A 26,622-nucleotide genomic window follows, 5' to 3' on the forward strand; every position below is an offset into this window, starting at 1 on the left:
TGTCTTCTTTACTTTGAATAAAACTGTATGAAGACTGTTACAGCTAAAAAACAATGCATGACAGCCAAACTAACACAAAGGCAACAAAAAGCCTTGCAAAGCGGGGACAGCTGTTTTATACAGGGGCAGTAGAGTTAAAATAATTTAGTTATAAACCTCCTGGAATGAAAAAAACAGATCCATGTGCCTGTACCAAAAAAAAAAATCGAATGCATCTCCAATAAGTTTGTATTATAATAGACCTAGAATTATAACATTAATGTGCAATTCATGGTTGGAAAGCACACTTTGACTTAAAAAGCACACCACTGAAAAACTGCATTAGCTGAACTCATTCATATTTACAGGAAAAGACAGGTAAAACAATACATATGTCCTGTTAAGCTCAACAAACCACTGATATATTTGAACAAGAGGGCAGTTGTTTTGAAAGTCAGCAGCAGATTCTCAGAATATCATTTCTGTGCTGAAAACGTAACATTTTGTCATCTCGGACCTTCGAATTGTAAAGTAGGTTTATAATTATATTGACATATCAAATTAATTTAATTTTTATTGGTATGAGGTTATTTTTGTTTTAATTTCTAAAACTTTTGTAGCTTTTACATTATATGTTTACCTGGAATTCTTCCTAAAATCTTATTGTTAAGCAGATAATAGTACAATCTAGTGGGACCTTCAAAGGTCTCCCTTCCTAATAAAAACACTATTTGTGATCTAACATAAAAGCGAAACCTAAAAACTATTGTAAAAGTAGAGTTTTGAATCCTACGATTTGAAGTTTTATGTCGTATATTCAATTTCATCTAAATTTGATGTTACCCCGTTTGGAGCAGGAAGCTGGACCAGATGACTTTCAGAGGTTCCTATCAAGTTAAATTGTTCTACACGTTCTGTAAGTTCCTCTTCATCTGTTTAATACTTTAAATTTCAAGATTATTCAACTGTATCATGATACTTCCTAAAATTTTTTAGCTTGGTATGACAGTAAAGAGCTGATAATTTAACTTAACGTCCCTCTACATTAGAATAAGTTAGTCCAATTTTTACTTGTTATACTGCTTTCTTAAAAGAAAACACTTTGATTTTCAAACTAGCAAACTGTAACTTTGCAGCTATCCTATATGCAATATTTTCTTTCCCATTAGGTTCCTATGTGAGAATTTAACAGTATATTCATAAACTTCCTTGTGGTTCCCAAGGTTCTTGCCTTGCACTAAAAAGCACATCACTAGACAAAGAACCATTACCTATTTGCCAACAATATCACGTGGTAAGAAATTTTAGGATGTGTACTGCAATTTTCAATGCACTTTTCTTTCAATACAGAAGATGTTAATTGATCAATACTGTCAAGGTAGGCCCAACAAAAAAGGCAGAAATACAGAATGAGAAGGCTCTAGCAGCTAGTAGCTCAAAGAGCTCTGCCTGTTGTTCAGGTCTATTAGATCTCCTAACCTGCAACAACTGCTGCTAACAAAGCCATGAGATCTACAGAACACAGTCTCTTTCGAACAAAGCACAGTGATTTTACTCAGTGAGGATGGTGAAATAGTTAATCTGACAAGATGAAAATGTAAGTTAGCCTGGAATTCAGAATGATGTGGCACTCCTAATTTAGAAAAGTAAACATTCATTAAAATCTCAGGGTTTTTTGAGCATTTGGATAGGGCTTTGCACCAAGTAATGTACTAATGCAAGGAACTATTACAAAATGTTAATGTTCCAAATTAAATTAACTGATTCTATGTTTAAGCAATCTTTATAGTGGCACAATTCTAATCAAACACACAGAAATGGAAAGTACTTCATATAAAGCTAACAGCATCCTTCTTGTCACCTTGCTCAACAGTGGAGTGAGCAGGTTCACAGAGCACTGGGTGAAAAACTGGCTGAAGGATCCTGGCAAACCGGGCTACATCTGGCTGGTGACTGGTCAGCTGTGCTGCTCCTCTGGGCTCAATTGCAGGGCCTGTCCTGTTCAGCAAATTTATCAATGGTCTCGATGCAGCACTTTAGTGCATCATTAGCAAGTTTGCTGATTATACAAAACCAAGAGATGGTATTGAGTCTCAAGGGACAACAGTTCTTTCAATTAGGCAACCATCAAGGGCATGAAATTTAACAAGAACAAATGCCTGAATCTGCACCTAGGATGGAGTAGCACCAGGCACAAACTGGAGAGCAGCCCTGCAGAGAGGGACCTGGGCATGCTGGTCAGAAGCAGCCTTTTCCTGTGCAATTCCAAAGCAAAATTTTTGGCATTTTCAAAGAAAGCATAAAATTGGGGAAAAGTACTATGACAGACAAAGTCAAGAATTAAATGAAATATGGTTTAGTATAGTACCTGCAAGGGGGGATCCGCTGATTTGTATGGGGGTCACATTTTGGTACTAAGATTGTACAGGCAAAAAACATCAGGTACTTGTAGCAGTTGGTCTGAACCAAAGCTGGGAAAAGAGAAGACTCCCAGCTGATAGAGGCTTCCTTCTGTGTCCTGTGGCCCAGGTAGTTTGGGTAATAAGTATAGTTGTAAGGCAAGTTCATACAAAGTTCCAGAGTAATTGGTTCACACTGACCTTTCACAGAAAGAAAACAAACAGAACCACAAATGGTGTGAGATTAAATTAAATACAGAAGAAGTAATTACATACATATTTAACAAATTTATCAGTCAGGGATACGTCTCAGGCTTCAGAAACTACAAGTTCCAGAGTTAGAGATCCCTTATGAGCCTATTCATAACAGTAAAGGTGGGTCTGAATTCTGCCTACCTCATAACCCATTAAGATACTTTTATTTCCTTATTAATATTCATTAACTTTCTGAGCTAAATCTTAACTTCAAGGTGGTACAATAAACCATCCTCTAAAAACAGATTTCTTCTTTTCAAGTCAAGATTCTGATGATTTTCAAGAACTCCTGTACTGTACAGCAACACACTTCCCACTGGTGTACCTACTATGCTGCCATTGACAGGGCAATTGCCAAAATTAAGAAGACAGGAACCATTGGATACCTTGGGTTGGAAAGGATCTCAAGAGGTCTCTACTCCAATGCCCTGATCAAAGCTTGGTCAGCTCTGAGGACTGACCAGCTTTCTCAAGGCTTTATACAGTCAGGTCTTAAAAAATCTCTAGTGACAGAGACTTCACAAATTCTCTGTACAGAAAACAGAAGCCAGGATTTGCTGCTTTTTTTTTTTTTTGCTTTTTTTTTTCTTTTGCTTTTTAAATACCAAGATCTGAAGGAAGAATGGGGACAATTAGGTTATGTAATTAGGTTATGTATTGCACAAGCATTGAGCAAGAGACAGTCTACATGTTAATAATTTAATTCAGGTAAGACATAGCTAATAACAAAAGAGAATGATAAGCAGAGACAAAACAGATGCAACAGCTACAAGTCCATATGATTATAGATATTATAGATATGTTCAAAAATCTTCCAACTTTTTGGGGTTTATCACAACAAATTGTGAACTAGCCAAGTATTTTGGATTTTTAAAACTTGTATAGCTTTTGTATTTCTCCTCAAATTGGTATTCAGAAATACTTATTTTTCAATTTTCCACCATAACAGAAAACTACAGAGAGAATTTCACTTCAATTCAGGTGATTGTGGAATTATTTAAACTTATTTACTCTGGATATATGAGAAAGTTTTCTACAAAAAAGTATACTATTCAAAAGTAAAAAAAAATGCATACATTTCCCTATTCTGGGAGCAAAAATAGCTTAATATGATTAATATTCTCTGCTAGCCAGTTGCCAGCATCAGTTGCTAGTACAGTGTGGCAACTGTGCCATCCCATAGCTGTATCTTTGAGAGGAAGCTGAAAGATCCAACAGTCAATTATTCAGCTGGTCAGCAGAACTGGGCACTCTCATGGTGTGGCATTTGCTGTTATAACTTCTTTTACTATTTACCTCTAATCTGATGATCATGAAAAGCTCATTTTATATCCAGCTTTTCCTCACTGCTAAATCCTGCCATACTACCAGCACTGAACTATTTCTGTTGCCTAAAACCACTTAGTCACATCTTTGGGGTATATGAGGTTCAATGACTTTAACAATTCTCCTCACGTTACTGCTATTTCCTTCTCTTCATGATGAACCACCCTTGTCCTTCCACACTTTTGCCTGAGATGCCCAGATCAGTTTGGGCTCATCTTTTGATTTTGGCTAGGAAACATCTTTCTTTGATGTGTACAGAACTTTACATGTTCATCAATATTTCAGGATGAACACAAAAGTACATCCAATATTCTAAGTGTTTGTATAATGTAACATTATTCAAGATTAAAGAGTTGAAATGCACATATACCATTCTCTTTTATTATGCCTCGTATTTATAGGGGTTTCAGTGAATTCTGGAAGAAATTCTAGTCCACTGAAATGCCACTGGAGGCTTGCCCTTTACATGTTTTCAATATGATTATCATTTTCACTCTGCGTTTAGAAAGCTTCTACTATGTTATGCACAGAAGTGTCATTGTAGCTTTGAAAATAATATTGTTGACTGTCACAGACAATTCCCAACAATCCACAGGGTAATATACAGAACATATGCTCCAGGGGAACATCTGAATCATTTCAAGTAACCCAAAGGTTAGTCTTTCCTTCTGAGTTTGTCCTACAGTTTAAGAGGTCCTGCTACTCCCTTTCTTATAATACATAGGGGTGCAACCTGATGAGTGGGGAACAAGGAATAAAATTCATTGCATCTTTTATCCTAAATTTTAGAAAAGCAAGCAAACAAACAAAACAACTAAATAAAAAATCAAGCCAACAAAAAAACCCACAAACCAAGACATTACCACATAGACTATGCCTGGATTTAGTATCTTCCTGTGTTTATTGCTAACTTGCTCTATCCATTGGAGTCTCTACAACCATTCTGGACAATCTTTACTTGCAGTAAAAAAAGTGCTCATGGTCAGAGCTTCATTAGGCTCCTGTGTTTCATTTTGTACCAATAGCCTCTGATCCTGTCACTGAGCCCTGTCTTCTTTACACTGTCCCTTCAGATATTCATTCTGTTATCCTAAAAATGTTGTAAATACATTAAAATGCCAGCCTAAACCAATCAGATATTATCACATATGGAAAACATCCATCATATTCAATACTGGGAAATGTGGCCTATGCTTTGGAGTTTTTCAACCAAATAGTTATCCGGGCCAAAAAGCACTGCTTTGTCAAAACTGAAATTTTCCATGAGAATTCTCATTTCTTACCAAAGACGAAAGAACTCTGGTCAAAATACGAAGAGCGAAAACAATATGAATAAAAGACAATAGTAATTCCAGATGTTACGCAAGAAAAATCTCTCCCAAATTGTCTTGCTGTTCCATTGTGTATGAAAAATTAAATATTCACTGGACCAGAAAAGGTGAAAGAGAGATAATCCAGAAGACTAGTTCAGGTTATGTGTTACTCCTGCTAAGAACTACAGAGAGTTGCCCATAATATTTTGAGGAAACATCTTCACCAAAAAGCTGCTGGATTTCTCATAATACGGCATAGGAACATTGCTTTAGAATTCAAATATTACATGTCAAAAATCATAAAACCATAGAGTGGCTTGGGTTGGAAGAAGCCTTAAAGATCATCTTTAAGGGGAGATCTTAGTGCTTGTAGCAGTTAGTGGGAAGGTGTAAATCAGATGGAACCAGACCCTTTGAAGCATGCAGGGATAGGATGAGAGGCAAAAGACATGAGAGAATTCCAATTTTCTGCATGGAAAATAGGTTTTTACGATGGAAGTGCCCTAACAGTAAAACAGACCTCTCAGAATGACTGTGGAATCTCTGTCCTTAAGGACAGAGCTGCTCAGCTGCACAAGTTTATGGGCAACACAACTTAATTGGCACTGATTTGATCAGGAGTTTGGGCTTGTTGACCGAAGGTGTTACCTAACTTCCTTCTAATGCTAAACATGGTACATAAGATTATTCCTTCACAAAAACATAGCATTGATACACAACACAAACACAAAGCATTGATAGAAGCACATGTAAAGCATTTATTGCTTTATAAAGTATATTACAGCTTTACTTTAGCAGCATCTAAAGGCCCCAGAATGAGTGGTGTCTCAAACAGTTGAAGGTGATAGTCACAACTCTAGAGGGAATATGGAGTTTGGACTAGTTGACCTTCCTATGTCCATCCCATTCTAAATGGAATAACATTATCCACACAAGCTACCATATAGTATCAAAGCATACCTTGCAGAGATAACTGCAACACAAAACAATTACATATGAATTGTGTAGAAATAGTCTGTAAGTGAAGCCAAGTCTGCCCATGTGTCAAGGTGACCTGAATTGATGTGATTGTATTAACACAGCATTAAGTTTTAATTAATTTTCAGTAATTTTTAATACAGTTCTGCTCCACTTTCAAAACATAGACAAATATCTTTCTATTGATTACCTGTTCACGTTGCTGCAATGCACAATTGAGCAAAAACAGCTATTCAGAAGCAAGCGCACAATTAGTACAGGAACCTTGCATGGAGTGGTATAGTAGAGTGCACAGATATGAGGATACAGAGAGTTGAAAACCCTGATCCTCTACAATATATATTAGTCAGAAGAATAATTATTTTTTCCAGTTTTAATACCAAATTAATTCCTTCATAAAGTCCAGAAGTTCTCCTGACTACTAAATACAGTGACATGGGGTTTTTTATATTTTGAAAATAAATCAGTATCTTCTGCTTTACACTTACATTATTCTGTTTACTTTACATAGAGACTGAATGTCACTAAATGTTAAGAAAAAGTGCAACAATAAACAGCCATGAAGAAAATATAAAAAAATTCATAGAAGAGAAAGTTAAAATACCTCAGTGTCAAATGTTATAAATCCTAGTACATCAATAACCAAGAGTTTTGATGACACATTTGTTTCAACATTGCCCTTTTCAAAGCTTAATCATTAGACATGTGCATTAGCTAGAAGATTAAATTATTATTTACCTTGTCCTAGCCTGCATCCTCATTATAATCTAAAACACCCTAAAAGAGTGACAGTGTGAAGCACATGACCTACTTACTGCAGTTTGCCTGGCTGTTTCTTATCTCACAGGGAGAAGCTCCACAGGGATCAGGGCAGGAAGAGCACCTCTGGTCTCCCTCCTGACAGAGGGTTTGATCTGAGGGAAATAGAAATGTACTTTTCAAATTATTTATCAGACTAATAAAAATGACTGGAGTGTGATGAGAAAGTACAGTGTTTACATAAAAATTAAGTATTTCCTTTACATAGTTCAGTAAGTACCCAACAGCATTTCAAGTGCAGTAACGATGTGGTGTAAGGAAGAAAAGTGTGCAACACTGTCCAGATCTCATTTTTTTTACCCCTCTGTTCAATACAAAAAACTTACATCCCAGTTTTTGAATGAGAGGTATGGATCTCTGAAAGACATTTACCATGACACTCAAGCAGACTACGAAAAGTCATGTAAATCACATTTCAGAAAGAACAATAGGTCCTAGCTGAAAGAGAATACCCTCTGTGAATTATTATTCAATGCCATTCAGTTGATCTGCTTCTCATTTTATGGTGTTTTTGGTTGACAATAAGACATCCTGAAGAAAGGTCGCCAGAACTGTATTGTCCTCCTTTGACTGGTTAAAAAACAAACATCAGAAAGAAATCCAAAAATGCTATGGTCCTAATGATGGACTTCAGAATAAATAAAACCAGCACTTCATCACAAGTTTCTGAGCACACTACCTGGGTAGTTACTTTATCTGACAAATCCCTGGCCTTCTCTCTTTCTCATAGTTGTGATGACTCCTTTCCAAACCATTAAATTCCCTCTTCCATGTGTAAAATCAGTCATTTAGTTTACTATTCTGTACAGACAGACCAAATAGATGGTGTTTATCATCTTATCCTATTTAAAACAGCTTATTACCCTGATTACTTAGTGTTTGTATTGCACTACTGCCCACGAACATTAATCATTCTTCCCTCCATTGGGCATACAGAAGGTGTTGAAGAAAGATCTAATTTCAACAACCTTGGCAACAATCTTGTCTAAAGGAACTGATGATTTTTTCATATCATATCATAATTATGTGGATTTAGTTCCTTTCATACATTTTATATATGGAAGCAATAGAGGTAATTTCTTTGCTATAGCAATTGACCATCTTATTTTACAGTTGCATCTGATTGCAAAACGGAACTTGAAAGGTAGGGAAAGCCTTTTGACTTCTAAAGCTATCCCAAATATTTACATTAAAATTATTTTTAAAGTTTGCTCCAACTCCTTCCTATCCCACAATGGAACAGTTTATCAACACTTTAAAAATCCCTGTGCTACAATGTAGATTCTTTTGATCCTAGCACAAATAATGATGGATTTCTACAAACACTCTACCCTGTCTTTTGAAGAGAAGCAGCCATGAGTACATCTATATTAGATTTCTACTGCCACAAAATTAATAAGAGCAGTACTCATAGATAGATACTATACCTTAAATTTCCTTAAGGTATGTAGTGAAGGAGACCACTTTTCTCATCCAGACAGAGAAGAAGCAAGTAATTTGTAATCTCTGAATATATACTTGTGCTAGCACACAAGGTCCCTGTATCCTTATACAGGCAAGGGGAAGTCACTACACCTTGACCTCAAATTTCTATGCTGATATCACATATTTACCGTGTTAGTAACAAAACTAATATTCCTGACTGTGTTAGCCCTAACTTCACTGACTCTGATAGACATATCCAAATTTTTTTTTTTTTTTGTAGAGCAGAGAAGTCTTTGTAATAAGTGAATGTCCTACCGCATTTTTTGCACTTGCTGGAAGCAACAAAATATGTAAGAAATACAATAGTAAGTTACAACAAGAATTCTGCCTTGCTTTTACATGGACTTTGCAAGGAACTAAAGATGAATGAAGTCCAAATTCTGCCAACATATTCCCATGCAAATTAGGATGGATGGCATATGGTTGCATAAAGAAAGAATTTTGCTCTAAACAATACTGCAAAATACTGGATAGAATTTTTGCACATTGAAGAATTAATAATACAAACAAGGAAAATGTCTGTATTTAAAACCTCTGCAGTTTAATGCCAAGCAGAAAGATCTTTTAGCATGTAGTGAGATCACTGACTACATAATTATCACCCCATACTACTGCTTGACTGTTTTAACCTAAACCTGTTCATCATACAAAAAAATATTTTTAACCATTGCTTCAACATCAAAAGGGAAAAAAAGCGTGAAAACAAAACACATCACTGACTTTTAGCCCACATAATGCAAGAGAAATGGAGGATAAAAGAATTCATAGAATAAGACTGAGCTTGGACATCAATAAAGAAGAATAAAAACTGAACATTTTGTGCAAGTGTACAGTCAGAACTGAGGACAAAAACTTGTTTCTGGGTTTTTAGATTGCCACAGTCAGAACTAGAAGATATTCCATGGAAGACCTTTTTATAATGTCAACATTAATAGTGAAGAAAAATATTGATTATTTCTGTGTTTCAGCTTCTCAGTTATTTTTGGAATGGAGGTATTTAAATTGGAGTAGGAAGATCCCAAGAATTTTCTATGAACAGAAGGGACTGAGTACCATGCTTATGAAAGGATTTCTTTTAGACTGGTTTCCTAAAGAAATGAGGTTCATATAATCACACTGTGTATTTATCTTATGATAACAGGTCTTTTCTACTCTAATAAGAATTAAATAGCCTGTCCTATTACCATTACATCTGCCAGCACTAGCTTTCTACATAAAGTTAACTATTTTAATATCTTTAAAATAAGATTCATAAAAGAAATACATTAATAATTCTTGCATTGAAGGAAAGGCTGCAATCTGAACCTATACCTTACCAGAAATAAGAGAATTACATGGGAAAAACACCTTCAGATGTTGAAATCATCATAACACAATGACATTGCTTTCTAAGTGTATTAGGGAAACCATGTTTTGGGGCTCAAGACATCGCACAGTTTCCTCTTCTCTCATAGAGTCCATCATAAGACAGCTATCAAGCAGCTGTGAAAACTTACATCATCATATATTTTCCCTTAGTCACACTAAATCATTAGTTTACTTACAAAAACATTCTTTCTTTGATTCCCAAGTTCTGATTTAAAAAAAAAGGATTTAAATGAGAAAATTCCTCCTCAGAAGACACCAATTCCTGTAATAGTAGATTCTCATTGCTCCAAATAATGTATTTCAAGTAACAGCTGATTGCATAAGAAAAATATATACTATGCTAAATATCACCACTTCTTCATCTTTTTTTATATTTTTAAGTACTAAAAGAAGTCTGCTTACAAATGCCTCTGTGAAATCACACACCAACCAGCCTTAGCAAGTGTTACTTGAAAGGCAAAGAAAGTTATTTATCAGACAGCTTTAGCTAAAGGTACTGCAGAACATAGAAGTCAATGGTAGGTTTAGTAAGAAGAGTAAAATGAGGCATATAATTACTTTCACTGCAGTTTTCTTCATCACTTCCATCTTTACAGTCATTATCTCCATCACACTGAAATGCACTAGGAATGCACTGCCCATTTCGGCACTCCACCAGACCCTGACTGTGACATGCTAGAGAGAAAAAAACAATATTAAAAAAGACAATATTCTGATCAATTTAGCTTAATGAAGCTCTGCCTTATATTTGAACATCATACTGAAGTTATTTTAGGAGGAACTGACAACACTGCTTAGCACTGAAGATCACGAGGCATTTCTCATTAGGTGTCAGCTAATTTTTCAATAGCCACAGTTGCGCTGATCTTTAACTACTGAGACTGAAAACATGAATGCCAGGTATTACCAGCAGGTTGAGATGAAGTCTTAGCTTTTCCAAGGTAAAAAAACTCACATAGTTTTTACTCATATAGTGGAACATTACAATTAACAAAAAGCTTATTCTGTAATTAGCAAGAAGCTGAAACACAAAGCAATGCTTTACTTCTCAACAAAGGCAACAAATGTTTAATTTGCTGCAGCTGTCTACCAAGAACGGACATTTGTAAAGTGTGAACTTCTGAAATTAAATAAGTTTATAGTTTTGTTTTACAGGTGAGTACACTAGGGGGGTTTTTTTTGATTGGTTGGTTGGTTGGGTTTTGGGGTTTTTTTGTTTTTAAAGAAAGAAAAAATAATTAGAGATTAAGGGAACTTACAGCAATTGATCTCATCTGATTTGTCTATACAGTCATGGTCACCATCACATACCCAATCAGCTGTAATACATCTCCCATCTCCACACTGATGATGTGTCACTGGATTACAATCTACATAAAATGCAAATTCGAAGAAAAAAAAAGTATGTTAAATTACCATTTGTATATTTTATATTATTGACCAATTGTTCTATGCCTATAGATAATCTTCTTATTAATGAGTCATTTTGCATTAATAAATTATATGAAGAGATTTTCTGTATCTGCAGATTTTTTTGCAGATGGTAGTTACATATATTCTTAATTGTATTGCCTGCATAGTGATGGATAATTCCTTCTCTCAGGTGCACAGCTGTGACCATTTGTAAATGAACAAGTTTCTAAGATTTGCTAAGCACATTAGAAGATCTGGCTTACCATCTCACAGAATGATTTTTAGTTAACTAACATTTTCAGTAACCACCAGAGAAAATAATTTCCTACATTTATCTTTTTACTAAGACATTAAAAAAATGTTTCTTAACTTCAGAAACTATATTTTTGCATGTACTTGGAATTTTCCATAAGAATTATCTACAAAGAAATTATTCCAATCTTCGTCTTACTCTTTCTACCTGAATGCACAAATAAAGAAGAGCATTCTGTTGAGCAGGCTGACTTTACAGCAAAATAGAGACAATAGACACAGTCCAGTCCTCCAAATCTGCTATGAAAACCAATTATAGCATGTACAAGATCTTAGATTTTAAAAATTGTATAGAATAAACCTACATCAAGGTAGGAAAGATAGGAGACAGATTAATGTTTAGAAAATATAAATCATCTTCAAACAAAGATTATTTATGAAAAAAAAAACACTAAATAACCAAAACTGAGAAGAAAATATTGAAAGGTCTTGGAGTGTGCTGATTTTGGAGAAGAAATATAAAACAAATATCAGAAAAAAAAATGTGCCTTGATTTTCAGTTTTCATGTTCTTTGTGTTTTTCCTTAGAAAAGCAAAAGGAAGAAAGTGAGAAATAATATTTTAACTGTTAAAGAATTATTTTGGAAAACTTAGTTTTTCTCAGGTGTAGTAACAAGACCAAAAGTTAGTAAAATTAAGACTTTCTAAGTTTTCCAATATTTACATGTTTAGATTATTCTTTTTTACTGGCAAAACTTCATTGTTTCTCCTATGGAAGTCAAGCGTAGGTAGACACATGGGTAGATAAGTATCATGAGTCAGAACATGCAAAGCTGATTGACAACAGAATTTGAAAGAAACAGAATTTGATAATCAAAACATACAACTTCACTACGAATCTTATGTAAAAACAGTTCAGCTATAAAACAGTTGGCACCACCAGTGTGTACCCTCTCATTGTTTGCTTTACTCTCAGTTAAATTCAGTCAACCTAGCAAGGCAGCAGCCATAACATCCTTTGGAATTAGTTTAAAGCAAATTGAAAATAGGAGTATTTCTTATAAATACCAAACCCTTCAAGATTTGGATTGACCCAGAACTTTCCTTTAAACCTTTTCAAACTGCATATAGAATCTGTGAGCTATTTCCACTTTGTTCAAATAGAGTAACAGCAGGGTATATTACTCTTTCAGTAGTTTAAGGGAAGAGATTACTGGCTTAGGCAATCCTGATATCTTAAAAGACTTTAGAAAAGCACATAACTTTCATTTACCACAATTTTGTTCATCACTAAGGTCTCCACAGTCATCGTATCCATCACAAACAAAGGTATAATTGAGGCACTTTCCCGTGTCGCAACGAAATACATCATTACTGCAGTCTACAAAACAAATGTATGCAAAATGTTAAAGTTACATTGGAACATTCATATAAACTGTGAACACTGGAATGTGCTGACTACACACAAAATTAGCTAAAGATACCTTACAGCATACAGGTCTGCATTAATACTGGTGGGTACCAGTTTATGAGAATCTAATCTGGAAGAATATGAAAAATCAAAAACCATTTTTAGAAATTTTTACTCTCTCCCTACCAGCTGGTTTTTGATCAATACCATAAGGAGATAGTGCTCTGGTTGCACATAGGGACCTAAATGTTTAATTAACTTACACACATAAAGTTCTCAAGAAAGATTGTAGGCTTTACCATTGTAGATTACTAGGACAATCCTCAGCACCTGATGTGGCTATTAAATGGAGTTAAAGATTCTAACAGCAAAATCAAGATCCCTAGACTCTGCTTTTCAGCCTGCCTTTGATCTTACAATAGTTTCAAATGAGCTTTATGCTTAACACAGTTTGGAGCTCAGATTTGGCCTTCTCATCAAGGAATTCTTATCACTGTCAGCCCTAAGTGGGTTTAACCATTTTTTCATGACAGGAGGCATCAGTAGAATCTGCCAGATATTCCCTGAGAATAACCATAATACTTGAATAATATCAGGTTCAATAAAAACATGGAATCTATGTTGTAGTTAAGTGGGTTGAAGAGAAATTAGGGTTTGTGGTGTCTGGTCCCCATCAGTAATAACTTTTGATTTCAAGCACACAATTAGGAAGTGGGTAAGTTTCACTGCCTTCTTCTAGGCTTTTCCTTGACCTCTAGCTTTTCAGGGGGAATACCAAGATAGAGAACAGCTGGGTGGACAATCCTTCCTTCCTGTTGAAGCTATGCCATTGGAACCAAGGAAGTCCTTTGCGCTCATTTTTACTGGCATATGTGGGCATTCTAAATGAGTTCTTCCCTGGAAAACAGAAAGAGAGCTCAAAAGGCAGGGAGTAGAACAAAAGTGCCTCCTTTCTTCTGAGATGATCAACAACTGAAAAACAGAATCATGCTATCACTTCCTTCACTCCTCTTGGCATGTGATTCCTGTGTTCATGATTGCACAGTGGTTCCACTTTGAAAGCAGGGTGTCCTTCTAAGGATATTACACACTGAAAGGTGCAGAACTCTTCTAGAAGGTGCTGTGGGGTTTCTACCCCTTCAGATCAATGTCAACCAAGTGTTTCACCTCCTATGTGAAAAAAACTCCGGAACTTGAACATGAGTCACTTCCTCCCCTTCCCCCACAGAAGTATTAATGCTTTCTACAAGTTTCATATTATCTTAGATAGTCCAAACTGAATATATAGCATAGTGTGAAGGAAATGCTTCAGGATATGAAGTAAAATAATACAGCTGAGCCATGAGCTATGTACTCAATAGTTACTTTGGCTTCAAAAAGAACTATTATTCCTAAAACAGGGAATAACAAATGAAAATGAAAATGAAATGAAAACATTTAAGTTCTTGCTTTCCGTAAGCAGACTGATACCCAGCTGAGAGTAAATTCTAGACATTTCTTGTTTTGAATATGCAACAGCGTGAAGTCATCTGGCAACCTTTAATTTTACTGGTCAATTTGTAACTCTGACGGTTTCTATGCTTCTTCCACTGCTCCTCCTGCAAATGAAACAAAACTGTCTTTTTCTATGTTATTTCCTCTGGATTAATTTACTGTTTCATTTCCATTCATACCCATTTACATTAATACTGCTGAAGCTGCTGCAGTGCCCTTTAGGGTAGAAAATTCACAGGCCCACATAGACAGGGTAAACAAAAAGTATACAAACTTCCTTGCAGGGAAATAAGATTCACTTGATGAAAATCTAACAGCCTTAATATACATTTTCTTCAAGATATTAGCAATAATGTATAGTATAGGGTAGTTGGTTACTCTGTTAAGTAAGATGGGCACTTGGCAGCTGCCACTTGTAAAAGGCTCAACTTAAATTTTATAAATGATGGGAAAATCCCCATTTTCATAAAATTAAATACAAATTCCTATTCTATACTCCACTAAACACAAATGAAGCCTGGTGAATCTTTTACATTCAACAACTTGACCCTAAGATAAGCTTGGTTGGTTAAAGCATGGTGCTGATAAAGCCAAGGTGGCAGGTTTGATCCCTGTAAGGGTCCAGAAGGATCTGCTGCATGTGGGTCTGGACAAACCCCCAAAACATCCTACTCTCTAAATTGGAGAGAGATGGATTTCATGGGTGGACTGTTTGGTGGATAAGGAATTGGTTGGACGATCGCATCCCAAGGGTCAACAGCTCAGAACCCCAAAGGACATCACTGACCAGTGCTGTCCCTCAGGGCTCTGTACTGGAACCAGTGTTATTTAACATCTTTATTAATAACATAGATGAAGGGATCGAGTGCACCCTCAGCAAAATTGCAGATGAGATGGGGAGATGGTGTGGAGGTCAAGCTGAGTGGTGTGGTTGCCATACCTGAAGGACAGGATGCCATACAGACGGACCTGGACAAGCTCAAGTGGGCACCTGGGAATCTCGTGGTCTAACAAGACCAAGTACAAGGTGCTGCACCTGGGTCAGGGCAAACCCTGGTATCAACACAGGCTGGGGAATGAATGGATTTAAAGCAGCCCTGCCAAGAAAAACTTGGGGGAACCAGTAGATGAACAGCTGGACATGACTCAGCAATGTGCACTTGCAGCCCAGAAAGCCAATTGTATCCTGGACTGCATTAGAAGCAGCATGGCCAGAAGGCTGAGGAAGGTGATTCTGTCCCTCTGCTCTGCTCTTGTGAAAGCCCACCTGCAGTGCTGCATCCAGCTCTAAGTCCCACAGCACAGGAAAATCTTGGACCTGTTGGAAGAGGTCCAGACGAGGCTACAAAAATGATCATAAGGATGGAACAGCTCTCCTTTGAGGAAAGGCTGAGAGAGTTGGGGTTGTTTCTCCTGGAGAAAGAGTGGCCTTTCAGCACTTCAAGGGAGTTTATAAGAAAGATGGGGACAGACTTTTTAGCTGGAGCTGCTGTTATAGGACAATAATTTTAAAAGAGGGTACATTTAGATTAGACATAAGGAATAAATTTTTTACAATGAGGATGGTGAAACACTGGACAGGTTACCCAGAGAAATGGTAGATATTCCATTCCTGGAAATATTCAAGGTCAGGTTGGATGGGACTCTGAGCAACCTATCCTATAATTTAATGAGGTGACTTAAGACTTTGAGAGGGGCAAGGACTGCAAGAAACACAGCATTTTTTATCAGACAAGCTGTCAGGCAAATAGGTCTTCCTTCAGTTTTGCTCTTTCTGCTATGCAATTCAAGAAAGCCTTATTTGACCTCCACACCCTCTCCTTAGCTCTTACCAATCATCCTAATGAAAGACATCCTCTGCATGTAAACCCTGTATCATTAAACAGACAGGCGTCCTTTCAAAGGTAATCTCACCTCATGAAACTTATGTTTGTTTTTTCAAGACACACAATATATTTATTCACATTCTCCACATTTTATTACTAATTTATTCTTTTCCCATTTCTAATGGAACTTGAGAACCATAGTCTCATAGGCATTTTTAAATTTTTGAGCTCACTTTAAATCTAAAGCTAGCGCTGACAGGAAGAATTGGAAAATAAAAACATACAATACTTTTTACATAAACAGACATTATCTCAATCTCCATTAAATGAATTGTAGGCTATCAAAGGAAAAGCAAGCTCTAACCTCATTCATATTGAGACCAGGAGGAAATTGCTGTCCTCATTTATTCCTTGGAGTATCCCAGATAAAATCTAACAACAACTTCCCTAAAAGCAGCTTTGTGAGCCTTGGAATGCCCAGGCTCTTAAATCACTAGTAAGAACAAATCTTTTGAGTTGAGTGTAAACTGCACAGTCTGACATTTTTCAAAGTCTGAATGAGAAATCCTGTTTTGTGGCATAATGTCCCGCCATAGCCCCTATTTTTTCCACATTTTCCCTTGTTCTTTTTCTTTTCCCCTTCTCATTGTTATCTTACAGTACATTTGCTCAGCTTTTCTAAAGGTGTTTGTAGTCCAAGGTGTTTTGTTAACACAGAAAAACACATAGGAGCTCTAAAGATATGCACTACCACAGACAAATAAAAAATGAGGCTATCACATATGTACATTATACTGCAGCACATACTAGGATTAACTTAAATAAATCACATCCAGGATTGAGACCAAGACAATTTTCAAACAGATGGTCTTGCATCTACTCTAAAATCAATGCCAAGGACCAGGATAAAACTACAACAGTATTCAGCTGATTATCAGAAGTGCTCCTTTCTGACGCACACTGTTGACCTATTAAAAAAAACCAAAAAACCAAATACTTCTAATTTCCACAGAGCTCCTTGCAGAATATCTGCCTCAAGGCATAAAATTTGACATATCAAAAGCACATGCTGTGGCCTGAGTGAGCAAAGCTACACATAGTCCACAGCAACTTACAGAGTCCAAATGTCAATATATGCAAACACTATGCAAAGCTCCTATTCTTCCTGCTTCGGTTTCCAGGTTTCCCTGATTGGATTCAGTACTTCAGCAGAACGCTTCAAGGTTTAAGAAACTTACTACAATGGACCTCATCACTCCAATCATCACAGTCGTTGTAGCCATTACACTGCAGTTTCCCTGGGATGCAGATCCCACTGGCACACAAGAAACTCTCCTCTCCTCCACACAGTGCTGCAAGAGAGAAAAAGGACAGAATAAGGAGAAAAATAGTTAGCATCAACATCGCCAAGTTAATGCTACTGGAGTCTTACACATGTTAAACTGATATTTAAGATTCCCCGCAGGTATTGAAACATATTTCCAATTTGGAAAACATCAAGATAGCTCTCAGGGGAACATCACTGAATGCAAGAAGGTCAAGAGGAAAACCTGAAAGAAAAAAATCTCCATTTTTGAGATAGAACAAAGCCATTTAGAACTGCTAGCAGTGAAAGACCCATTTCAAAAGACCTCAACAGGCAGTCATGAAAAGACTATTACACCCGTTAAATCTGCCCCTGGGATCTTACACCCGTTAAATCTTCCCCTTAGGGAAGGAGCCTGTAATATGCCAACAAAAAATACAATAATTTCTGCTTAAGACTGGCTTTATTGTATATCCCTTTGGTATTCTTCACAATTTGCCAAACCAATAGGTATACAGTGGATGCTGTGAGGTACCGCTTAGCATCGGCCATGCTCAATGCTTTTCAAAAATGACAAATAGCTCCAGCTTGCATTGGCTGCAAGTTCAACTATTTATCTAGATTTTTAATTTTATTTGTGGTCCTAGAATAGCAGTCTTTTCTATCACACTATGGAAATGGATATACACACAAACACACACAGTTTCATCACCCTCATTATTAGTTTTAAATTTTTTCAGCAGGAGATTATTTTTTTCAACATATTTACATTCTTTTCTCATCCTCAAATATTATTTTATCATCCCCAAGTAACAGGTAAATCTTAAACTTTCTTAACTGAAACACACACTCTTTATGGAAAATTTGGTTGTAATAAAAACTTAGGAATAATTTCAAAATCTTTTCTATTACACTCCCAGGTGTAATGTCCACTTGGACAGCAAATAATTTTGATTTTGCAATACATACATCATTTTCTAGTTGGGAACATGGTTATTGCAGTGAAAGCTGCTTATGCAATGTATTTTAAAGGAGGTCTCTAATTTTGCAGAAAGGTGCCCAAAATACTAAGAGACTTTAAACCAAAATTTTAAACTAGTTTGTGCCATTTAATGTTTGTGACTCTTCATCAGAAACAAGGGTGAAACCACCAGCATCATCCTTTTGCACACCCTTATGATGTGCTCCTCAGTAGGTTCCCTCACACAGTGTGATTGGACACATTTCCTAACCTCTAACTGAAGAGTTACAGCCTCACCTGTATTCCACCAGTTTCAGAAGCATATTACAAACCGCAAAATACAATAGTCTTAAGACAAACATGAGATTAGATAACATTCACAGTCTCATTTTACAGGGGGAAAAATGAGGCAATGAGATATTAAAGTGAAAGTTATAAGAAATAATGAATAATAACTTCAATTGACCAATCTAAGACACAAAAACCAGCATGTCATTGGGTTGGGTTTTTTTTGGAGGGTAAAGACTAATGTTACTTTATATGTTCAAAGAATAGCTCTTGTTGCCTTTACTTGTAGCTGCAAATGTCTCAGTTGCAAATAAACTCCAGCTATACAAATGAAGAGCCCAGTTAGCTGGAAGTGTTCAAAGAACAGTAGAGAAAGTTTTTATTCAACCACCTTGTTCAACATGGTCATTGCAACAGTGACAGGGCAAGAATCTCATTCCATATGATAACGTCACACTTTATTATGGGCCAATCTTTTTATTTCTCCAGTTCCCTCACCTATATACTGCACTTCCCAATTGCTGCAGTCACTAAGCTCTACAGGCCCCCCTAGAAACAACAGACTTCCTTGGTATGGAAGTACTAGTTCCCTGGAGACCAGTGTTTATCCCACAGATGATCATGTCAGGTAAAAATAGAATATGATAGCATAATCAAAATTTTGTAGTTCATCATACAAGAAAGGCTCTTAGAGCTTGGAAAGGCAACTTTAACTGATTGGCAATCTTACATTCTTATAACTTGGCTTTTACACAGTTTCCTTCATGTTTAAAAAGGAAGACAGCATAAACAGCTCAAAAGGAACTGTCTTGATTTTCTTTGATGGAGATCTCCATCAGTAAAGAGCTTCACTGGTACTAAGATAGCAAGAGTAATGGACTCCTATCCTTTGTGTTAATATGCCAGCTTGGCCTGGGAGAACAAAAGTTAACAGCAGGAATATCTGAATATTTTTCTTACAGATCAGAAGAGCAAAGATTCTGGCATCCCATATTCATTTCTGGGCTGTGAACAAAAGTGTGTTGAAGCACTTGTAAGTCATCCTGACTCTGCCTCCTTAATACAAATTTATCTGCTTAATACATCTACATCTGCTACTACCCCAAACCACTTCTTCATTTCTTCATACCTAAAGGGAGCATCTTCCTGTTTATCTTGTATGTTATACAAAAAAACAAGAGGAAGAGTGAAATTAGTTTTCTTTATCTCAGTTTTAGCATCCAGCAGCAATCAGAAGGAATTTTTAGAAACTTTAATCTCACCTCTTGCAGTCTTCTAATAGGTAATGACTGCATATGTTTGGCCCAGTCAGTGCAGTGCTCAGGGCAAGGAGAGCACACACACTGTGAACAGTACCTCCAATGAATGCAATTTCTGCTTTCTACCAAGCTTGTGCAAGAAGCTTTCAGTAGGATGACCATTCCATCATACCTCCAAAGGTCAGGTTTTAATGGAAATTATAAAAGCCTTATCTAATGCTGTAAAACAAACACTTCAGTTGAATGTTACATTTTGGTATTTGATCAGGGACCCAGTGGATTTAGTTACACAGCCATTCATAAGACTTTCTTGAACACGGGCTGCATACTCAGAAATGTGGGGAATATTTTAAACAAAGCAGCAGCAAAAGAAGAAATAATGCCTGAAATAGATATTTGAAATAGGAAAAATATGGACCATTCCACTCAAAATCATTACAAATGGCAAAGGTGTTATTCTAAAGAACTATGCTGGGAAATGTTAATTACTGATACCTCTGTAAATAATTCACACATTTATTACTAAAATCATACAAATACACACACACCAAAACTACTGAAGAATTAAAAATTCTATGTAAAATGAGCCAAATAAAACAGAAGCAATCCTTGCTGATAGAGAAACTTGCTTGTTTTAGTCCTTACCCAGAAAGGTTTATAATCTGGAATAGCTTCCAAAATCCCAGACTAAACAACATTGGCAGCAAAAAGTGCTTTATTTTATCTATCTGGTGTGCTATCAAAAGTGTCTTTGAGGAGGGAAGACCATTTATGTGTTGTTTTTCCAGCTAGATTACTGGAATGTCATCTATAGAAGATTATGTGGAAAGGTCCCTGGAAAGCTGCAGAGAGCACATACTGAAATAAACATATTATTTTACCATCCTCAAGATTGACATCTGGCTGCATTTCAAGGTATAGCCACAGATAAGGCATTCTGTAACTGTGAAAATGACCATGAAAAGTGATGCCAATTTTTTTTCAAAGAGAAGAGGAGACCACATTTACTGTCTAATGCTATGGAAGAACGAAGAGGTATTAAAACCAAAAGGCAGTGCTCTTCATGCAATGCACTGACAAGCTGTAACATTCTAGAACATGATACTGTGGATGCTAAAACATACATAGACCCATGTAACAAAGGGACACATTAATAGAATAAAAATCTATGGCAGGTCACAAATTACAGAAAAATCCTTGAATCTCAAACAGATGGAAAATGCAGTAGTATTTGGAAAAGTACTGCCACATAGTCTTGCCCTGTTCTCCTTTTCTGGGCATTTGATTTTGTCAGATTTTGGAGTCCGAATTATAAGTCAGATGGACTTTTTCTCTTACCCAATATAGTCATAATAGCACAGTGGAACACAGAGGAATCCCTGTATTCTCTCACTTCCAAATTTTCATCACCTGCTCCCTACACCATGTATGTACCCTGCAATACAGTGTATGTATCTTGTTGCTGTCAATTCTAGAAAGTTTTGATACTATGATCACAACCACGGAATTAGAAAAGCTGGCGACTCCTTACCCCCAGGTAATTGTTCATGTCTCTATTTCCTTAGGATGCAAAACCCTGTGGGAGAAAGAGGACAAAAGACCTTTTTCTTTCACTCAAGTGATGCAGCCTAAAAAGGCCACATAAGAAACTTCAAGCTGGAAAAGAAACAGGCAAAAAACAGTAATACAAACAGAATAGGAAAATAAAAACCAGAGAACACAACAAAATATAATGCAGGATCAACAGAATTAAAGAGTGACTCGGTAGTCGAAATAGCTTTTTCAGCTGTGTTTCTTCACATGAAACACCACAACAATCCTGAATAACATTTTGTTTCCCTCAAAAAATTATTCCACTATTGCTGGTTTTTCAGCCCTTCAGCATCAATGTTACGCATACAAAAATCACCTCTGTATCCATTTCACTGTATTAAGTAAATGCAAGGGCACACAAGAAAGATAGTGTCTTCCTGATTTTAAAAGCTTTTTCACAAAAAAATTGTCTACTGGATGAATATAATTACATTGCCTATAGAAAAATAAATACCTGTTGCAATCAGGTATTTGAATTCTCTACTCAAAGTTATTCTTCAAAGATAATTCTCTCAATTAATACCGGTGTGAATGAAGGGAGGGGTGGCTTAATTGCAGTCTTCCAATACAAGAAAGATGGAGAGGAACTTTTTACACGAGCATGTGGCTACATGCTAGGACAAGGGGAAGGGCTTCAAACTGAGAGAGAGTAGATTTAGATTAGATATTAGGAAGAAAATCTTTACTGTGAGGGTGGTGAGGCATGAGAGCAGGTTGTCCAGAGAAGCGGATGCCTCATCCCTGGAAGTGTTCAAGGTCAGATTGGATGGGTCCCTGAGTGACCTGGTCTAGTGGAAGGTGTGCCTGCCCATGCCAGGGGGGTTGGAATAAGATGATTTTTAAGGTCCCTTCCAACCCAAAATCTCATGGTGATGAAGTGCAATTCAGGCCACTTGTGCACCACTTTTTTAACAGAAAGAGACATTCATTCATAATGCCTCTTTAGCAAAAATACAAAAGTGAACAATGTCTGTCAATTCTATACTTAAATTTACATAGTTTTGTTGTATAAACAGCAGAAGCATCATATTCACTGCTCCTTCTGAAAGCATTTTACAACTCAAATTAACAGAAGAATAACTTCAGGGCTCTTTCGAGAGCTCCATGTTGTTGAGGTGACTGAGCCAAAAATTGTGATGGCTGAGTGGCCAAGGAGCCCCGAAATAGCAGAGGCCTGCTGGTGGACCAATTGCGAGATTCAAGAACACCCCCTGACCTCATGGTGAGAAAGGAAAAGACTCTCCCATCAGGTTTTGTGGTGCCAGGCAGACTTGCTACGCTGCACACCCCCAGACCTTCCCCATTGGCTCCCATTCCCTAGTCCCGCCTGTGTACCGCCCCTGTGCCCTCAGACTATTGGTCCTGATGCTTGCCCTGCTCCCATACATAAACCCTGGACACTGTGTGTCCGCCATCTTCCGTCTCTGGTCTGCTTTGGCGGCAGGGTGCGATAAACCTCGTCCGTGGAAATGCCATACAGGAGAGCCCTCCTGACTCTTTGCCTCTGGTCATGCTGAGCAGTCTGGCTTGGGTGTGTGTGTGAGATCCGTGCCAACAGCCGCGCGGGTGAAAGGAGCAAGCTTGCTGGAGTGCTGTACCCACCGCAACGATCCCATAGACAGGGATGTTTCAGGGAAACGCAGCTACCCCTTCACAAACCCAGGCACAGTGCATTACCATGTTAATTTAAGTCAGATTATTGTGTTAGTTAACTTCTCATTCAAGCTACTGGGTTTTTTCCGCCATGGGTTTAACAGCAAAAGTTATGTTGGCTGGTCAAAGCAAATAAAATAACATAATAGACAGTGTCAGTTGAGAGAGAGAGTGAAAAACAGAGCTGAAATGTTTCTGTGAGTAGGGATATGAATAACAGCCCTCAGGAAGGTTTTTGTGATTTCTTCCCCCCAGAATGCATTATTGGTTTCATGTGAAATGAATGACTGATGATGCCTCCTGCTCACTCCTTTACGTGCTCACAACTCATTAGACCTGTGAAACTAGTTCAACTACCTCCCTTAAATCTCAAAAGATAAATTCTTACAGCTACTTTTAGAGTAGCTGATTTTCTCATCTACTGAGTATTCACTTGTCAGTAGTGTAAACAAGTATCAATCTGAAGGACATTAGCCTTCAGACCTGCAGAGAATGACTGAGTGACTCAGTCATTTTGCATTCAGATGTTTTTACTATAATGGCACGACTTGGATTTTCCAGTACAATCAGTACATCTGTGTTCACAACAGGAAAGTATTTCATAATAGATTCCCCATAGTGATATTGTGCACTCAATTTGCAATGCTTGTGGAGATAACTTTTAGACAAAGAGATAAATATTAGCTACGACACATGAACCAGTATGTATCCACTAGATAATCCGTATTCTAAACGATAAACATTCTTCAGGAAAACTGGTAATTGTCCCCAGGATAAATGCTCTGAATTCTAACTGGAACATGACTCAAGGATATTTTCTCCAACTGGGCTTGGAAAGCCATATGACATTCAAGGATTTTTTGGAGGAGTGATAATCTTCAATTCAGAAAATGGGAAAGATACAGAGTTTTTAGCCACAATCAGACAAAAATAAACAAGAGAAATCAAGAGAAGGTTTTGTTTAGGATTGGGTGTCTGAGTGACACTGTACAAGTATCTCTGGAACAAACAGGTATAGCAGCCAGACCTTAATTTTGATAAACACAAGATATAACTAAAGATGCAAAAGAGAATTACAACATCACACAAAACAAATTATATGCAAGGCATATGTGGGCAGGGAAGGATTCACTGCATGTAATCTGGAGGCACCAATCCCCAAAAGAAACCACAAAGTTAAGAAATAAGCAGTCATATGCCAAGTACATACTCTTGAAATTTCCAGGAATTGAACCCTTAGAAGAGTGTGAAGAGCAGTTTGTGCTGAGCACTAGATAAAAAGGGATTAGAGCAGAGAATCAACCTCAGCTGTTTGATTCTACTGTGGTCAGAGAAGTAAATTCTTTCAAATATACAAACTTCAGAAATAAATATTCAAGAACAGCACAGTATATTTCTGTAGGAGAAGCAGCCTAGTGAACCCAAACTCTTACCTTTTTCAGTTGCAGAGGAATCACATTAGAACCGTTCTTTTAAATAAAAATAAAAACATTCTCCATAGTCATCAAATCCCAGAATCATAGAAGGGCTTGGTTTGGAAGGGACCTTAAAGATCATCTCATTCCAACCCCCTTGGCATGGGCAAGGACACCTTCCACTAGACCACGTTGCTCAGAGCCCCATGCAACCTGGCCCTGAACACTTCCAGGGATGGGGCATCCACAGCTTCTCTGGTCAACCTGTTCCAGTGCCTCAGCACCCTCACAGCAAAGATTTTCTTCCTAATATCTAATCTAAACCTACTCTCAGTTTGAAGCCTTTCCCCCTTGTCCTATCACTATGTGTTCTTGTAAATAGCCTGTCTCCATCTTTCTTATAGGCTCCCTGCAGGTCCTGGAAGACAGCTCAATTGTAGTCTCTCATTCTGCATGAAAACCATTCACATCCAAGCATTGTGCCCAATAGTTCACAACAAAAAATTTAATTTTAAAAACCCCTTTTGTTTTATACAACAGGATGTCAGAATTGACAATAAATAGCCTGGGTCCCCACAGTCTGCCAGGTAGGAGCAGCAGATCTCACAACTGGCTCTACATTTCTTCCCCTGGTGAGAAAAAGCAAGCTTCTACTGTGTACTTCTCTGGAATTCCTGCAGTTCACTACCAGATAAATACCAGTCCTGCCCTACAGATTATGGAACATTAATTAACCAGGCAGGCACTATTCTAAAAAGCTTCTTCTCTAGCAGTACTAAATACATTATTTTAGCCACGGGATGTTCTGAAACTTGAAAGTTTCGTAAGTGAGAAATCTCCTCTGTCTTAATTTAAGTTCAGCTATCTAGATTTGGTGGAGCTTTTGAACATTGTAATCAGCTATAATTTGTCAAAATTTAACAGGTATATTTATATTATGCCTTGTATTCAGTTTGTGTACCACAGACGCCTGAAATCCAGGTCTTTAACATTCTGTTGCTTTTTCAAAATTATACCTCATTCTGTGATCATGCTCAGTTAATGATATGATAGTCACCCATTGTTCATGGCTAATTATTCTTACTATTCAACGTATAAGCCTTTACCACACTTACGTATTTATTTATGCTACAGCTTCTTACCTTGATTATTTGAACCTGCCATGAAGACAAAATTAGGTACTCCTTATTTCTATTATGTTAACCCCTATGATACCAAAGGCATCAACAAACATATGGTTACAACAACCCTGTGAGTTAAAGGACACTTTTAGTCCCTTTTTACATGGGGAATTTGAGGCACGGAAAAAAAATATGCATTTTAGAATTACTTGCTTACTGTTCCAATTTGGAGAGATCCATTAGACTAATTTTTTCAGCATACTTAGCATATATTATTATCATACAGTTAAGACACAGCTCCCAGAGGCTTTCACTACAGAAACTTGCACAAAATACCATAGGACTCAATAATAAACATTTGTGGACATTGTTCAAATTTCCTGGAAATCATTCAACTTTAACAAGACACAATCTTTTGGATCTTTCCCTACCTCAGCCATTACAAAATTTCCCACAGATGAAGTTAGGTGTGGACAACAGCCTCCTTTACTTCATGACTCCTCAAAAATATGCCTTTAGAGCAGCACCTCTCAGGAGATGGAAATGCCTTGTTTTTAGAGACTGGCTGGAAAGATGACTGGTGGAAAATGACCTGGGAATGCTGGTCAACAGCTGGCTGAACATGAGCCAGCTGTGCCCAGGTGACCAAGAAGGCCAATGGCACCCTGGCCTGTATCAGCAATAGTGTGGCCAGCAGGGCCAGGGCCC

At 37.2% G+C, this 26,622-nt stretch overlaps 1 protein-coding gene across 5 annotated transcripts in view; it reads right to left on the minus strand.

Annotated features, from left to right (window-relative positions):
• CORIN (corin, serine peptidase) overlaps window positions 1–26,622 on the minus strand; it is a 130,795-nt gene that overhangs the window by 36,911 nt on the left and 67,262 nt on the right. For all 5 annotated transcript variants that reach the window (XM_048303717.1, XM_048303716.1, XM_048303719.1 and 2 more), the window contains 6 exons: window positions 17,557–17,670; window positions 12,861–12,968; window positions 11,182–11,292; window positions 10,481–10,597; window positions 7,066–7,164; window positions 2,348–2,579 (listed from right to left, as the gene is read on the minus strand). In XM_048303717.1, the coding sequence (XP_048159674.1) occupies window positions 2,348–2,579; window positions 7,066–7,164; window positions 10,481–10,597; window positions 11,182–11,292; window positions 12,861–12,968; window positions 17,557–17,670 (781 nt within the window). The remainder of the gene's footprint in view (window positions 1–2,347; window positions 2,580–7,065; window positions 7,165–10,480; window positions 10,598–11,181; window positions 11,293–12,860; window positions 12,969–17,556; window positions 17,671–26,622) is intronic.

This window comes from Corvus hawaiiensis, chromosome 5, assembly GCF_020740725.1.
Source record: "Corvus hawaiiensis isolate bCorHaw1 chromosome 5, bCorHaw1.pri.cur, whole genome shotgun sequence".
Taxonomy (NCBI): Eukaryota; Metazoa; Chordata; class Aves; order Passeriformes; family Corvidae; genus Corvus; species Corvus hawaiiensis.